The following is a 17,897-nucleotide window of genomic DNA, read 5'->3' as shown; positions in this document are numbered from 1 at the left end:
ACTGTACAGGAGTACATAGTGTGCTCCTCCCCCAATTGATTGAAGTGCAATGTTAAATTCTTCATCTAAACGAATATGACACCAATGTGGATGGAAATATTTGAGTTACATAATCTGGAAATGATCCAACTGGCTGTTATAGGGTGCTGTACCATATTTTTATAAGGCTTGTTAGAAATAGGCTCGTCAGAAAAGATTTTTGCTCGAATGTTTGAAAGTGGAATTAAACAAGACTGCAGCACCCAAAAGGTGACCAAATATATGTAAAATGTATCGCTCACTGATGCCAAATTCACCCAGTAGAAAATCAGTGGTGTGGTGCTCTTTCACAGCATTTATGAATATGCTACATTTTTTAACAGTGCCATTTACAGGTTTTCAAGCTCTAAACGTGCCAAAACAACTCGGTTGCTTGGCAAAAACATGCAATTGTTTCCCACACGTTTCCACAAAACACAGCCAGTTTTACTCAGGTCAAAACAAACAGTGCAATGAGTTTTTGGAAATCCAGGTGTAGCTAACTAATTTTGCTTTGTAGTCCAAGCTAAAGTAAATACTAGCAGTAGACACGTTTCACGGTCAGACAGGAAAAACTCGGCAGCTAGATTAGATATCCTGCAGATTTCGATACAACTAGCTTGAAGGGCCACTGTCGTAGTGCCAGGGATGGATGGAGCAAGGGCACTGATGCTCTACTAAACCTGAATTGTAGATGTACAGTTTGACTTAACTCATTATTTTAATAAGACACTGATATCCATGATTCCTTTGAAGAATATTTATTAGGCTCTTTGAGAAGATTTCAATCCCAGACTACCTGCATACAAATCTTTGAAGTGCAATTCACAAACATAGCTACTCTAATAGGCCAAAGATGTGGGCTGAGAAAACCTTGGTTGAGCATTGGTTGATTAGACATTACGGAGTCAATTTTCACTTTCCTTTATTCTCAGCTTTTTTTTCTTCTTTTCAATAATATTAATTTGGCAAATAATCAGTTCATTGTAGTGTTTTTCATTCATCCACAGGTGTATGATGGAAAGGATACTTCCAATCGTCTTCTTGGCAATTTCACCAAAACCGACATGTATAATGTCATCATCAACAGTACCTCAAATCACCTCTTGATTGAGTTCAACAGCAATGGCACTGATACCAACAAAGGATTTAGACTGACTTACAGCAGTGAGTAGAAAAAACACCTGATACAAATGTGAGACACAGCCCCTATAGATATTCTTAGTAAGTTACAACAGCCTTTACTATGAAACTGGCCCCCTTCAAGAGAACGATTTTTCCAGTTGTACACAAACATCAATAACAAATAGCACTTGTATTGTACCTCAAGCCCCCAATGAATGTATCTCATTTGAAGAATGTACATATAAGTAAATAAGGTTCTGTGAATTTTCTCATGGGTCTAGCTTAAAGCTGAGATCTGCATAAGTTGAAACAGCTCCACTGATTGCACAACCGGGGTTCCACCCCTAGGAATTTCGGCTTTAAGATGGTAAACAAAAAGATAAATAATGCCAGTGAGAATTGCAGTTGTGTGTTGTGCATTGAGACAGATAATACATGCTCTTCCATTAATTCTACAGTAACCTTGGGCCACTATTGTTGTAGGTCTAGACATGCTCAAGGGTAATTATATGTGTGAGAAGTATCTCTAATATGAAGTCTAACTAAAATCCTTGAAGATGCTCATGTGTCTGACACTGTGTGTCTGAGAAGATGTCTTCGTCCGAACGGGCTAATATCTCAAATGTGTCTCTGTAGGCTTTGACCTTGTAAAATGTGAGGAACCAGGAACTCCGAATCACGGATACAAGATCCAAGATGACGGCCATTTTGCGAACACGTTTGTGTTGTACAGTTGTAACCCTGGCTACACCCTCCATGGAAGCAGCACACTAACATGTCTGGGTGGAGACCGTAGAGTTTGGGACAAACCTCTACCATCCTGTTTAGGTGAGTGAGTCATCGCTGAAAACGGACTCATCTTTAGGGATGCATTTCCTAATTACGAGCAAGAAAGTTCATATCCATTACCCTTTTCCAATTACCTTTTTGTTGAGGGTGTTATTAAAAGGGTAATGGCCAAGTTCAAGATTTTTGTATCAAAGGATGTGTTTTTGTGCCTAATTTTGTAATGATAAAATGTTACCATTCTGGGAGGAATTTGTTGTGGAGTCTACATTCTGCCCACTGTGATTATTATATGGATTCCATATAATCAGCTTTGACAGTTATGCTCTCTCAGGGTAACTGCAAGTCAGACCTCCTGCTGTCATTCATAGTATACCACAATAGTTACACAAGTTAAAAGCATGAACATTTATCCCTTAATGCTGACTATATTGTTGTCCCTAAAGCTATATATGTACAAGCGCTTGTGTGTCTCCTTTTTGAAGAATGGACAGTGAGCTTTCTGTGCTAAAGAGATCTGATACATTACAGTGTCATTCTTCAACCTCATTCCTTAATTAGCCCGGCTTGGTTCAGACAAATTTCCATACTGCAGAAAAGTAGCATGGAAAATGGATGACATTGCCGTAGGCTGTCATTGTATTTTGTTCTTTCCTTTGAACGAAGAGACATAGTAAGGATATCCTCTCCTCTATTTCTGTCGTCAGCAGTGACTCAAAGAATGCACATAACGTATGTGGAGAATGCTGAGAACATTAAGTTCTTTTAAGGTTGATTATGTGGTGTATTATGTGCTGTTTATGAATTCAGCTGGTTGATGCCAGGGAGAGAGAGCCCAGCCTGAGGTGCATCAGCTAAGGATTAAAACACCTTGAAGATCACAGTCACTTATTTAATTAGTTTTCCATTGTGACGATATGAGTCTGCCCAAACATTTTCCTGTCGGCCATGGTTAAATACTTTTTTTTTAATCTTATCTAGCTGAATGCGGAGGCCATATCGCAGGTGCAATATCTGGACGTATACTCTCTCCGGGTTATCCAGCACCTTACGACAACAACCTGCACTGTACTTGGTCCATTGAGGCAGACACAGGCAAAACCATCAGGTATGTTATCTCACCATATGAACCCTTAGAAAAGATGTTTAGATGCGCAATAGCACCATTTTTCTTGACTCCATTTACATTTGTAATGAAATCAGCACATTTATTGCAAGGTGTGTCTAGGATAGCAGAGCCATCGTTCTGCTGCACTTTTGGAAAATGAGCTGTGATTTAATGTGCCATTGCTGATTGCATTTCACCCCACTGCTAGGCCTTCCTTTCCATTAGCATCTAATCCTTCAGGTCCATTACTGGCTTCTTAAAAAAGAAACAATAACCCGACAAAGATAAACCAATTATGTGCGCTAGAAATACCATGGAAATCAAATATGCCAATTCAATTCAAGCTATCTACCGATCAAGGAGAAGGAGAGATGCTTGCATCACTGAATATTAGACTTTTTAAAGAATTTATCCTCTACCCTGCTTGCTGCTGTAAAAGGGTAATATCCCAAATGATTTGGGGATCAAGAATTACTTTAGAACTGCTTCAATTGATGTTTAATATGTTTAGTTTTTTTTTATTTTCAATTTGTTAACCACCTTGAATCCGTTAATTTATGGCAGTGGTTCCCTATAACCCATTATGATGAAAAAAAGTGTATATATATATATATATATATATATATTTATATATATATATATATATATATATATATATATATATACATCTCTGGAAAAGATTAAGAGACCACTGCACCTTTTTCTTTCCTTTCCCAAAAAGTTGAAAAGAAAAGTTTTCGAGTGAGGAACAGAAGCATTCAATTTGCAGTGGTCTCTTAATTTTAACCATTCTATTCCTCACTCAAAACCTTCCATTTCGACTTTTTTGGAAAGGAAAGAAAAGGTTGCAGGGGTCTCTTAATTTTTTTCGGAGCTGTATATATATTTATAATATGTAATAAAACTACTTTGACATCCAATTAAAATATTAAAGGGATTCATCCCTGAATGTTAAAAAATATATATATTCACTTTAATATTTTAACTGGATGTCAAAGTACTTTTATTCTTTTTAGTATTTTGATTTGAATGATCAATCATTTGAAATAAACCAGAGTAGTTTTGGACGTATTGTGTTTCTGAAAAACACATCAAGGAATATTAACAAGAAATATTTGTAACAACGAATGTCATCATTTGCTATGTTTCCAATTGCTGAGATTCTAATTTTCTAGTTCCACCAGTGGAATGTTTCCACCTGAACTGACATGTTGCAAATAAAAAGTATAATGTCCATATAAAAGGAAATGGTCTGCGTATTTTTCTGCAAAATAAAAATCACATTTTCAATTCCACTGGTAGATAGATGCAGAGAGAAGCAGAATATGGCTCATATTAATTAAAAAAAATATATGTTTAAAATATGTAAACGCTTCTACTGACAAACCCCAAAAAACTACCTTGACAAAACACAAAAAACCCCACAAAAATAAAGAAACCTCTCTTTCATACAACCTCATTTAGCAGCTATCTGGGGTTACTCCAAGTACAAATTATTCAAATTGCAACCCCAGTTCCACAAGGTTTTGTAAACCGACAGATGGGTTGTTGCTCACTCCAGGTGTTTGTCACATGGACTAATGTTAAAACTTCAGTACGAAAGATTCTAAACTACTGGTAAATTGCATAGTACTTACTTTAAAAAACCCTCTCTCTTTTCTTAGCCTTCACTTCATCGTGTTTGACACAGAAGTTGCCCATGACATCCTGAAGGTATGGGACGGCCCAGTGGAGGGAGGTATCCTCCTCAGGGAATGGAGTGGTTCGGCTCTACCCGAGGACACCCACAGCACCTTCAACATCCTGACACTCCAGTTTGACAGTGATTACTTCATCAGCAAGTCGGGCTTCTCCATTCAGTTCTCAAGTTAGTGCCAATCTACCTGTCACAATGAACCTGATGAATTTGGATATTACATTCAATTCAGTCGTTTTTTCCAGACGAAGGCTACATTATGATTCTCGACATTTCCTTCCCTCTGACTCAATTTGAACCTATTTTTATTTCTTATATCGTCCCCTGGGTTGTGTACAGTATAAACCGCTGTTATGAAAACTGTTTTGCCCTAGAAATATTTTTAAACCCCTATATGTAATTAAAGTGGAACACTGCATTTGCCTTTAAATTACTTCTTTTTTTTTTTTTTTACTGGAAATATGATTAAAAACATATGATATAAAACCACAGGTTTCCAAAAATAAGATGGCTAATTTGTAAACATGTTTCCACTTATATGATCATCAGCATTCGGCGGTACAGAAAAGCGTCTGCTGAACGATATAATTTGCTAGTGATTTCTATGTGTCATTTCAGCTACAACTGCCATGACCTGTAATGACCCCGGGACGCCCCAGAATGGCACACGTTACGGGGACAGCCGAGAGCCAGGGGACACTATCACCTTCCAGTGTGACCCAGGTTACCAGGTCCAGGGCCTGGACAAGATCACCTGTGTTCAGCTCAACAACAGGTTCTACTGGCAGCCAGACCCGCCCACCTGCATCGGTAGGTGCCCATCACGTCCACAGTAAATGAGTAACCGCAGCATGTTCATGGCTACTGTGTTTGTCAATGAGTGGTTTGCACAGTGGTTAGTTGCTTGGTACCAGTATGTTTCCTGTAGCATTATGATACAGAAGTAAGGGGATTTGTTCGCTTCCCCTGTACTTGGTTTTCATTGATTTGTGGTGTATGAAGACGCATGCAAGCGGTAATTTAGAAACAATTTGCTGTTGCGCACCCAACTGCTTGTTTGGGTCTTCTTCATTAATGTTGAATGAGTGGCGTGTTTGTTATTAGAATGAATGAAACGTAACATTAAGAATGTAAACCCTGTCTCATTAGAGGATGATTCCCCCTGTGAAGAATGATTAATCATAACTGAAATGTAATTGGCATTTTCAGCCACTCCTTTGTCAGTCAGTGCGCTTTGTCACTTCTAGTCATTTTGACACAACGTTGATAATTGCTTGATGGATGGCCATTTATAATATAGCCAGGATCTTTTAGTGGTGGTAGAAGACTTCTGGCTAATATTATTAAAATTGAGCTCCCATAAACCCTCACAAGCAAGCACATGACTGACAGGATGGGCATGATTCAAAGTGTTTCTTTATTTATCACCTAAAACTGTATTGACATTCAATGCAAGCCTCAGACAACAAAATAAACAAAACCAAACCAAAAAAAAGCTAATAGCCTATCAGAATGACAGTTTGCAGAGAGGAATTCCTCCATTGCGGTTCATCACGGAATGTCAATGCACGCTAGCTTGTTCTGTCACTTCAATCATCAGAAACAGTTAACTTTGTGGAGGTGACGCGTATTAAAACCTGGCTTTTCCTCACTGTCCTTGTTTTGATAGCAACCTGCGGCGGCGACGTGACAGGCCCTGCTGGGGTAATTCTATCACCCAACTATCCCCAGCCTTACCCACCAGGAAAGGAATGTGACTGGAGAATTACAGTCAGCCCTGACTTTGTCATAGCCCTAATTTTTAAAAGGTATGTCGTTCATGCTATGCTGTGAGCCACCAGCGGTAATAAAGACCAAAGTCAAAGAACAGATGGAAAGAGCTTATCCGCTTTGTCTTTGTCAGTTTGGCAATTACCGTAAACAAACATCAAACACATCTGTGTTTGAGGTTAAATGGTTTGCCTTTGTTCAAATATTATCCATATCGGCGTTGTACTGTACTACCCGATATCACTAGATGAGGCCAATAAATGTAACAGCTTTTTAAAAATGTGTGTTTTTATTTTTTTCTTCTGTTACTTTCAGGCCTTCAGCTGCATGAGCGTTTAATATACAGTATCTAGCTGTGTCTATTTGCAGACGGGCATTAAGGGTCCCGATGGGCGGATGGATTTAGTCAGAATGCATTACAAAGCACTACAAACCCACAGGAATTACATAGGCTCCAATGAGAAGTACCCAAATAAATTGTTATTAGTGGATCTCACATTCAACAGAACATTACCAGCTCAACATCTTTTAAATGACAGTTAGAAGCACTACAAACCACATGCCCGAGTCAATCTACGGCCAAGCTGAGCTGGCCTGCCCTGCTGGCCAGGTCAATGTGAAATGGAAATATCTGATCCAGCTCGGTGTGATTTTTGGCTGGCTCCAGGTGTAAAGTGTGAACTCGGTAGCAGCCTTTTAGGACGGTGCTCTGTTGTATTCCTCCAGTTTCAACATGGAGCCTAGCTATGACTTCCTGCACATCTATGAGGGTGAGGACTCCAACGGTCCACTGATCAGCAGCCTGCAGGGAAACCAGGCCCCGGAGCGCATCGAGAGCAGTGGAAACAGCCTCTTCCTTGCCTTCAGGAGTGACGCCTCCCTTGGGATGTCTGGTTTTGCCATTGAATTCAAAGGCAAGCGATTGTCCTCATCTTAGTCCTGTAGGTGGTGACCCCGTGTATAGTACTGCCTACATAGCACAGTCTACATATTCACTTTGATGTCTCTATAGAAATGTTTTCAAAAAGTGTAGTGATGGAGGATTTCCAGGAACTGGGGAAAATATTTTGTAGATTATCTTTTTTGATTAAGCCTTATTGCTTTTTTTTGTTGCTGCTATCTGTCTTGGTTGTTTAGCCAGAGCAATTCAGCATCTGAAAAACAGTACGTTTTCAGGCCTCCATCTTCTTATTGTCGAAGGCATTTAAACAGATCTAGATCAGCTGGATAATGGCATTTATTTATTATGAAGTCCATGAAGGTCACTCAGCAAACATATGGACACAGATGTACTGTATAGTATTTTGCCCTTTCAGCCACTCTGTCTTCTTGGAAGATTTATTCAAACCAATCAATAGTGTAATTTGTTATTTGGTTTTGATTGTTTGATTTTATAGAGATGGTCTAGTATTTAACTGTGCTATTGTCAATATGAGCCATTAATTACCTTGCATGGGAGCCGGGAAGATTTTACATCTCCCAACTGCTCCCGCTCCTTAATACAGAAATAACTAGGTAATTTCAAACCTTGATAAGAGAGGATTTAAAAAAAGGCATTGATGTCTGTTGACTGTTTTGTACTACTGTATTTCTCATTAATGAATAAATCCATGCTTTAATCTAGTCCTAGGCCTTGCTATGTAGACTTTGGCCTTTTGTATTGAAAGTTGTCCTTCCCTCCATGGGTATTGAAATGCAGTGGAAATTGTGATGCACTGTAGCAATTTCAGTGATAGGATCTCCCACCACAATCCTACATTCACAGCTCCCCAAAGCACAAGGCAGCAGAAACAAGTGGGCTGTTAGCTGTCATCTTGTTTGGCAGTGTATACAAGCACAACCTCCAGAGCTTTTTCCAACTGTCCTTCTCTGAGTGTCTGTTGCCAAAAGGACGCTGGCTGGCTGCCTTCCTCTCCTACAGACCCGGGTGCTTACCTTGCATTCCCCTCAACACTGGTCTTTTATTTTATTTTTTTATTGACGATGCCTTAGAGCAACTCTACCTGCTCTTTTTCACTCCCTACTCGTTGTGTTCTGCCGGCCACATTAAGGTTCAGTACAGAGCCACTGTAGAAGGCTGGGTGATATAAACATCAATAGCAGCTTGAGAGCAACCCTGGAATGTTGACTGTTTGAATGTACCCAATAACCCGGGATATATACTTCATGATATCTGGGTCAGACGTGTGCTTCATGATATCTTGGCTTTTCGACTATCGGGTTTTATGAACAATGCTTTAGTGAAAGATCGGTTTGTTTTGACATTTGCCTGCTTGGTGTGGTGTTGAAATTCTGTCTCTATTGCTCCAGATCTATTGTCATTATCCTGAGTTGGTGTCTAATTTTGTTGTTGATGTTGTTGTTGTTGTTGTTGTTGTCGTCGTTTTATTCCTCAGAGAAACCCAGGGAGGCATGCTTCGACCCCGGAAATATCATGAACGGCAGTCGTATGGGAGTGGACTACAAACTGGGCTCCACCGTGACCTATCAGTGTAACTCTGGATACACTGTCACTGGACCAGCCACCATCAAATGCATCATCGGTTTGGATGACAAACCTGTATGGGACAAAGCCCTGCCCGTGTGTAAAGGTGAGGTCTTTGCTGTCTTGGTTTAACTACGCTGCAGTTGAATGCTCTCTCTTTGAGAGCGCATTCGCTAGACACCCCGCTGTTTCTTTTTGAATAATTGGGTAATGTTGGTTTGATGGCGTTGACTGTGACTTTAAAACCTAAATCTTGAATGCGTGTGATGTTAAATCACTATGCTTTCAATCATCTACAACCAATTATTTACGTGTTGAGACAGAGACGTGTATCCAACATAACAATTATTAATTTGTAGACAAACTGGAATGAAGGCCGTACTAATTTCAATAGAACAGACAGGACTTTCTAAAAAGACTTGGTATCATCATCAGTATTATCAATCAAGACTAATCAAATTCTTCCCTAGCTTCACCCGGTGTTTTTGAGGACAGCTCTTTACACTGCACAATAGGGAATATGGCTCCTTTAAAGACCCAGGCTAAACTTTCTGGCAGTTCACTGACAGTTGTGAGACCCTGGGTGTCAACAACTGCCACTAACTTGTCCTCTCTCACACTCTCCTGACTTGTTCATTCCCCCCTTTCTCTGACTTTTTCATCCCCATCTCTCTCGCTCCTTCCTGTCCCTGAATCTCAGAGGAGAGACAGATTCCCAGACAGGTGGGATATGTAGCTGCTGTCACTCACTGTCTCTGCGTCTCCTCCCTGCCACTCAACACACTGAAGCTCTACCTTAAAGCAGCACGACCACATGTGATTGCTTGGATGTGAGAAGCACCCAGTATTATAGTTTACATGATTAATGTGGAATTATGTGGTTACCCATACAACTTTTTTAAGATTTACTGTATGATTTGCTTTGAAAAATCACCAATTTGCAGGTGCATCTTTCAAATTTCAGAAGGGGGGGGGGACGACATATAGTAAAGGTCCAAAGTGTTTGACCTTTTCATTGTGGCTCCTCATTAATATGGTGACTTTAAACTGATTTGAGTGACTGGTAAGTAACATAATAATCTAGTTCTTGGTTAACCAGCATTACGTTGACTCTTTTTTGTGTGTGTGTTTAAGGAGGTGTCAGTTGTATTGTGCTGGGGGAGAGTGACACATCAGTGGGAACCCACCTGAGCTCCTTTCTTTGAGATATATGAGGCCATTGTGTATCTATTCATTTCTGGCAGTTGTGAGTCTATTAATTTTTCATTCATATTTTAGTTAGGTGGTCCCTGTTCTATTTGCAATTCTTTAAAAAAAGTTAAAAAAAGAAAATTGAGAATACAGGGAAGATAGAAATAGAGGGAGTTTGAGGGGATTTGACTAGATTTAAATCCATGCTGACTGGATCTGTGTGCTAGGGTCAGTGATTGTAATTACAAGAATATGATAATGTGCCATGAAGATGTTTTTCTGTCTTTCACATACATTAAAAACATTAAACATTAAATGACAGTCTAACGTATACTTAGTCAACACTGAACAAACACTAGATAGTTAAAAAAAAGTTTTTAACAAGAACAACTGGGGAGTTAAGAACAAACCAATAGAGATGTGACAATTACAGCCATGGATCTATAATGGTTTAACATTGCCAACACTTCCTGACCCCCTTCCTGTAAGTCAGTCTAAAGGGATTTTGTTTTATATAGCATGTGTTGATTAGTTTACCATTTTTGATTGAGTCAAAATGCCTGAGAGAGCTCTAATTTCTTCACTGCCAGATCATTTGCTCACACCAATGGTACATTGGGCCGGTTGCCTTTTATACTTTTATTTCTCTTAATAATTATTTACATTTTATTTTGTTTTGGACAGCTAGAGCATTCATACAATGGGCTACTGGACCAGTCAAAAGTTTGGGCACACTTACCCATTCAAGTAAATGGGTAAGTGTGTGTGTGTGTGTGTGGGTGTCCAAACTTTTGACTGGTCCTGTGTATTCCCTTGTTGACTATTGTACATTATGGATGGGGCTTAAACAATCCATTTGTCATTTCTATTAGACTGATTCAATGACATTTTGTAATTAGAGTTTTGGCTTAGTCATGGGCATAGTGAGTTTGGTTGAAGTTGTGTTACAGCTAAGGCCCACAGGATTACTGTCTGCTTGTCCATTATATCATTCATTTACACATGAATTCAGGTGTTCTCTAGTCTCTGTTTTGTCTCAGTGAGCCTTTCAGAAAGTTAATGGAAAAGTGTATTTCCGCTAAGAGCTTATTGAAATTAAAATTGCCATTATCAAGCAAACCATGACAATGAACAACTATGATCTGTGTGGTCTCATAGCGTTGGTTTATGAATGTTCAAGCACGTTTTTTATTTTTCTTTATCCCTGAACTCCACAAAAGAGCAGTGAGTGAATTGTAAAGGAGAGACATGATGTAATTGGTAATTCACAAGACTTCTCAACAATTGCACAATGGCCTGTTTTGATCAATACCCTGGGCTTGAAAGAGCGTGAAGGTAATGAGCTAAATGGCTTGTTCTGGCTTTTGACCTTCTCAGCATTTGTTTATAGCCTACATCCAATAGCCAACAAAATGCACACAACATTTCATGGGACGTATGAATACCACTTTATTATATTTCTAAAAGGGAAGCAGACAGCCGGCACAATTGGAAATCACTCTGAAAACCAAGGGGATGTGAAGCAAATGTTGCTGTTTCACGGGTCATTTGGTTGCATTGTCTGTCAGTTTTATCATGTCTAGTCCTAGAAATATTTTATTTATGTCATCTTCAAAGAGGATTGTGGGGGTGTTTGTTACTCTAAAGCTAACTTTTAAATCCATGAAAGGGAGGGTAATTATTTTCTTTTGTTGGAATCACTCTTTTAGGGTCATGGACTTTGGCCGGATGAAACAACATGATAGAAGACATAGTGAGCTGCTAGCTAATCGAAAACATACATCAGTAGCCTAGCCCAGTCCAACACGCCTGCCTGAACATAAGCATATGTGCAGCAAGCATACACAAACTCACCCCTTCAGCGAAAGTGTTTAACTCTCGTATCCGCTGTTGAATTGAACTTATTTTGACTGATGATAAAGAGGTGAATGAAGCCATTTGCTGGTTGCGCTTATGAGATAGCAAAAGAAAGACATTTCTAAAGACTGTGGTTGTGCCTGCTAGTCAAGGCCCCCCTGAGTGACAGCGAGACGTCGGAGTGCCACGTGGGTTATATGCAGATCAGTCAAAGTGAGACGGAGAGTACTCTCTGTGAATGTTAAAAACCTGCTCTCCCGACATTCTGCTGGCAGTAGAGGGAAATGATTACTAATGTCCCCAGTATTACCAGCCTAATGAAAGGAATCGTTATGTATTCAATAAGGACATGTGCGGGAAGGGGTTGGGAATATTTTGTCCCTGGAAATTGTCCCGTGCCCAATTAATCCCTACTTTCAGGAGAATGGTTCAGTCGGAGCGTTCGGTATGGAAGAAATGCTGCCACGTATCATATCTGTATCTGTCATGCAGTATTACCGCTGTGTCAAGGTGCTGATGGGTATCTAGCGCCCACTTCATTGAGTTTTTACCGAAGTGAAACATGTAGAACTGTCCTGTTCAGAAGGGAACATGTAAAAAGGCCAAACCAAACCATGACGTGGTCTTTATTTAACACAAGCAGACCGTCGCCATCTTCAGCTTTTCTTATTATCCTTTCTGAAAATAGCAGGTTCAAATATTTAGCGCCCCTGGAAAACCGTAGCCCCTTTAGTTTTCCTCCCTACAAGCTGACAAACTAGTTGTTCATTTCAAAATGTTTCACCGGGCTGTGATTTTCAACTGTTTTTTTTTTTTTTTTTTTGGGGGGGGGGGGATACTGATGCACTCCAAGGCACTTCCTTGAGCTTTCAGACAAAACTAATTAGAAAGGGGTGAGATCCCTTTAAATAATAAAGGATTTTTCCTCTCTCACTCTCAGCTTCTCTCATCCAAACGGGTCTTTTATTCGTTTCCATAGTAACTAAAAGACTGTCTCAGTGCCCCTGAATGAGGAATCCTCCATGACTGTAAATAGAAGGGGTGTGTAATGGGGTTAAATCACGGTGGTATGGCGCCCCTCTGAGGCAGGCGGTGTTGACACATGGCGGCGGCGCCAGAAGAACTGGCCAGACTAGATGAATTAGAGCTGGTTTAGATGCGTGCATGTCTGTGCTTGTCTGAGTGTTGAGGGCATACAAAGGCAATAGCAGCATCCACTGTATGATCCTCCCTGTGTTACTTCCTGCTCCCTCCTCTACTTCTCGCTCCCTTTTCTTGTCTCACACACACACACACACACACACACACGCACACACGCGCAAACACACTCGTGCTCTCGTTCTCACTCTCTTTTTATTTCTCACATGCACACTCTCATTTTCTCTCATGCACGCTCGCTTTTATTCGTGTCTTCTTCTATCTCGATCTCCTGCTTTCTCCCATTATCACTCATATAGGATTTCATGGATGTTTTCAACGGCTGGCTCCTCTTGGTGAGGCATTCGGGTCAGGTGGCTGACATGGTTTTCCATGATACTAGGGAAGGGAAATCACACGTTGTGTGGGGGTGCATTTGTACAGTGTGGGGGCACATGTGATGTCAGCCAACATTGCACGGTCTGTAGTATGGTTTAAGGAGCTTGTGGCGTCTGTTATATTACTGGTTGCATAAACAGGATGCTGCTATGGCTTTAAGTGTCCTTAAAACCCTTAACTACAAATACGTTCCCACACAAAAGCATATTTTTGAATCAAAATACCGTTATCTTTTTCCTTTTCGGCCTTATGTATGGAAGCAAAGGATATTCCAGGTACGGCTCACGATATAATGTTATCACAATTCAGGTGCCAATATGATATGTATTGTGAGAGTCCATTTTCAACATTCTGTTTTTAATCACCATTATCGCACTCGTTATGACCACTGTATCCACCCAATTGCACTGACCATGTCAAACTACACTGCTGTCTCACTATTGGCAATTATCTTGTTCTCTCTTATCTGCTTTGGCACAATCCTTACGGTACTCGCTGAAGGTGACTTGTAAACTGCTCATTTTAACCATTTTTTTTAACAGGGCTTTATTTGCTAGAATGTGTGCCGATGCCAAATTGTTAAAAGGGACAGCCGCTGTTTGAGACGCTGCATTTGATTTCAGTTTTAATGTAATTTTATTTGTCTTATTACTGTCCATACGTCTGTTCACGTATAGGAAAACATTGGCGTACACTACTCTTCCAAGCTATTTATCTGGGCAGTAATTATTTACATGTAGAAAAACTAATCTGGCAACAAATATACATTTAGACTGTGAAAAAGTCCTACAAGGAATCTCCATCTTTGACAGATTTAGAAATACACTTCCAGCATTGTAATGTCCCCTAATGTACACTACTGTGTTAGAGGGTTTTTGGGGTCCGTCAAATGACTAACATGGCACTCTCTGGCGAACGGCTAACTAAGTGCTGTTGCTGGTGATGGTAGATTAGTTTTTTTGTCAATGTGAGATGATTTTAGTTAGTTCCCAATGACAGTAGATTTTTTTCCAGTTTCTGTTTATGGATCTGGAATGACTTGCAAACAAGACTTCCCGCCTTACCGTCCATTCCACTCCAGTGCACTTTGAGCAGGACGTTGTCTTTAGACCTGTGTAGTTGTGGGGTGTATCGGTTGGAATGAAGACTTTCAATTGTTTACACAATAAGAATATATATCTCGAAATACAAAACTGGATGCAGTCTTTTTCTTTTAGATAAAACCTACGTAGTGTTAAAACGCTCCTAGATTGGCCAATTCAACATAATTCATAATGAAATTACTGTGGGATAACTTGAAGAAGGAAAAGGGAAAATAGCTAAATTAAAAGAACAATTACTGTATGGCAATTGAAACAGTATTTCATGTGGTCTCAAACCACCTCGCCATTTTGATAAATGTATAAATATCTATAGGACAAGCTGACTTTTATCAATATTGGCAAAATCAATATAAGCAAAGATATTTTATGGGGAGCTAACTGAAGCAAATATCTTGACAAACGTCCCCATGTCCTGACAAAATTTACATGGTTTTCAAAATGCTGAGGCTGGTTAAGCCTTAACAAAACACAGACCTTGTTTGAAATGATTCTAGATTCTTCATGGGAGAAATGAGTGGTGAAATGTGGAATTTCCCCTCTAAGTTTTATGAGGATTGTGACGCGTTGACCGTTTCAGTCTATATGGTATATTGAAATCCCACAGTTGAATTTCTGCTGAGTCAATTGACCTGCCAAGTTCCTCCCTTTTATTAGCAGGTTATATCCTTGCCCTTCTCTTTTAATGTACTGTATGATGATGATTGTTACATAACCTGTCTTGACAGAATGAAAAATAAAATCCAATTGTATGTATGATAAAGGCACCAGGGTCCTTGGAGTCCCAGATAAGGTTTTCTATCGAAATCCATGGTGAGTCAGTGATCAAGCTGTTCATACCTAGAAGACACTCATTTGCCTGACAAGACATGTCACTGTGCCAGCAGTTAAGAAAGATTAATGAATCAACAGTACAAAGAAAACCCCCTCAGAATTACTGACTGGATCTGTGTTAGCTAACCACCACCCCCCCCACGGGTATGAAATATCTAGTTTCGAGCTGGGCAGACCCTGTTACAAAAAGTAAAAAAAAAAAAAAATCCAGTACTAGGTGAGGCTGATGTGATCAAAGGTATAGGGAAGAATTTTGATATGCAGAGGACCATGAGCTGTGCATGCATCCTGACACCTGGTTTATGAGCTCCGCAAGGTATTGTGGGTAGATGAAGGAGCGGACCTGGGGGAGCGAGGGCTGAGAGGCTTAGTGTTCTGGGGATGTGGCAGGAATCTCAATCGATGATCATTGTAGCAAGGACCAAGGGGGATGAAAGGAACAAGGCAGGTGCTGAAAGATCACAGGAGGGTATCAAGTGATTGGGGGATTGAAATGTCCTGAAGGTAGTACAAAGAGTGGTAATAGTGAGAAGGGAAATTATGCGAAGGGTTAACTAAGGATAGGGTCAGGGAGGGGGCGAGAGGGTGTCAGAGCTCGCTGGCCTCCTAATGATGTGCATTCATTTTCTCTGCTGTATCCAGGATATATTCAAAGCTTCTCAAAAGTAGTTTAGAGGGTAGTATACAGCTAGTTCAGAAGTCCATGTACAGTATGATAATAACATCTGGACAAATGTCATGCTTTGTGTTCTGTTCCAACTGACCATACCTGCTTCTTCACAGCCTGGTGGTATGTCCTTCGGATGTGCCACAAGTTTTTATAGAGCCATTGATATGTGATCCAGTATATCGCCCAAGCTTACAGGTCATGTTGGGAACCAAGGTTATTATAGTTTAGCATTTTTTATTAGTTTTTATTTTTATTTCGTTTTGACTTTTTGTTTAGTTTTAATACATTTTTAAAGTGGGTTTGCTAGTTTAGTTTAGTATTATTTTTTGAAAAGGCTTAGTTTTAGTTGAGTTTTTATTAGTTTTAGTGTTAGTTTTAGTCTTTTTTTGTAATATGGGCTATTTCTCAGGGGCAAGATTCAAAAAGGTCAGAAAAAGTATTGTGTAATAATAACTCAACAAAAACATCATACAATTTTAGAAAATATTTATTCAACAATAAAACCAGTACATAAAATTTACATATGGGCACAAATATTTAAACAGTCGACACTCCGCAATAAATGCAAAATGTGGAAGTGACGTGTGCCAAGAAAAAAAACTAAACAGCCAACAGACTAAAGAAGACATACATGATGAACCGCATGTGTTCAACTCATTTCTGTCAGAATGTCAGGGAGCTTAATCTGAGAAAAGAACATGACAAATAAAAATAAAAAATTAACTTGTGTAACTTGTGACAGAGAGACGGAGGGAGAGCAGGGAAAGGAAACACAGCTGAGCGAATACTCTGTGTTTTATATAGCGTTAAAAAAGGAAAGACATTGACAAAGACGAAAACTAAGAACATTTACTCTATAATTTAATTTTATTATAGTTAGTTTTGTCAACCACACATTACAGTTTTAGTTAGTTATATTTTTTTTGTAATGCCTATTTCAGTTAACGACAATGTTTTTTCCCACCTAGTTTTAGTTTTTTTTGTTCGTTTACGTTAACGATTATAACCTTGTTGGGAACACGTGCTTAAGGGCCATTTTCACAGTGATTCATGGACTCTTAATCACGTTAACCTTTAATGCTGGTGTGAAACTTTGTTGATATTCTGTACAGTGAGTTTAGATCAATATGCAATGCCTCTGATAAACACATGTTTTTCGGTAGTTGGATTGCTGAAAAAGGTCACCGTGGACATCATTTAGCAGTTTCACCTGCTGTGCGAGGGCCACGGCTTTTGTGTGTTGACAGGTGGCAGTGCTTTATGGGGGACCGTTGTTGATGTGTTCAGAGGGTCATCTGGCTCAAGCCCAGGTTGGGTCATGCAGGGGGAAGGATACAACTATGATGGATTATGTTACAAGTTCTGATAAAACTGTATCAAATGTTTTACATTTTCTTGTTTACATTCCTTTTGATAAAAAAAAAAAAATGCTTTTCAGTTGCCTACTTCCCTGTCTCCCAGAAGTTCCGGGAATTAGGCATAACGCCCAGCACTGGGATTGCATATCAATTGCTTGCCTATGGGGGAGGGCTGCACCAGTGACATACTAGGGATTTCCTTACATTACTTTTGCAGTACAGTTTTAATGGAACAATTTGGGGCACGACTGTGTCCCTATGTATTCATATAGGTACCTCTCTATATAGCCTAGATGGCTCTCCGACACTGTCATCAAAGCAATACCACAGGGCTGGACAGAGAGATTGAACAAGATAAAGAGC

The 17,897-nt window shown here is 39.7% G+C and overlaps 1 protein-coding gene across 3 annotated transcripts in view; it reads left to right on the top strand.

The window, feature by feature from the left end:
• The window catches only part of LOC105021402 (CUB and sushi domain-containing protein 1), a 398,226-nt gene that overhangs the window by 307,539 nt on the left and 72,790 nt on the right, over positions 1–17,897 (top strand). For all 3 annotated transcript variants that reach the window (XM_020047620.2, XM_020047618.2, XM_020047621.2), the window contains exons 23-30: positions 1,029–1,185; positions 1,780–1,971; positions 2,911–3,037; positions 4,702–4,904; positions 5,352–5,543; positions 6,403–6,541; positions 7,230–7,417; positions 8,900–9,094. In XM_020047620.2, the coding sequence (XP_019903179.2) occupies positions 1,029–1,185; positions 1,780–1,971; positions 2,911–3,037; positions 4,702–4,904; positions 5,352–5,543; positions 6,403–6,541; positions 7,230–7,417; positions 8,900–9,094 (1,393 nt within the window). The remainder of the gene's footprint in view (positions 1–1,028; positions 1,186–1,779; positions 1,972–2,910; positions 3,038–4,701; positions 4,905–5,351; positions 5,544–6,402; positions 6,542–7,229; positions 7,418–8,899; positions 9,095–17,897) is intronic.

The sequence above is a fragment of the Esox lucius genome, chromosome 6 (genome assembly GCF_011004845.1).
Source record: "Esox lucius isolate fEsoLuc1 chromosome 6, fEsoLuc1.pri, whole genome shotgun sequence".
In the NCBI taxonomy this organism is placed as follows: Eukaryota; Metazoa; Chordata; class Actinopteri; order Esociformes; family Esocidae; genus Esox; species Esox lucius.
The sequence above is the reverse complement of the archived record's forward strand: the minus strand, read 5'-3'. Positions and strand labels throughout refer to the sequence as shown.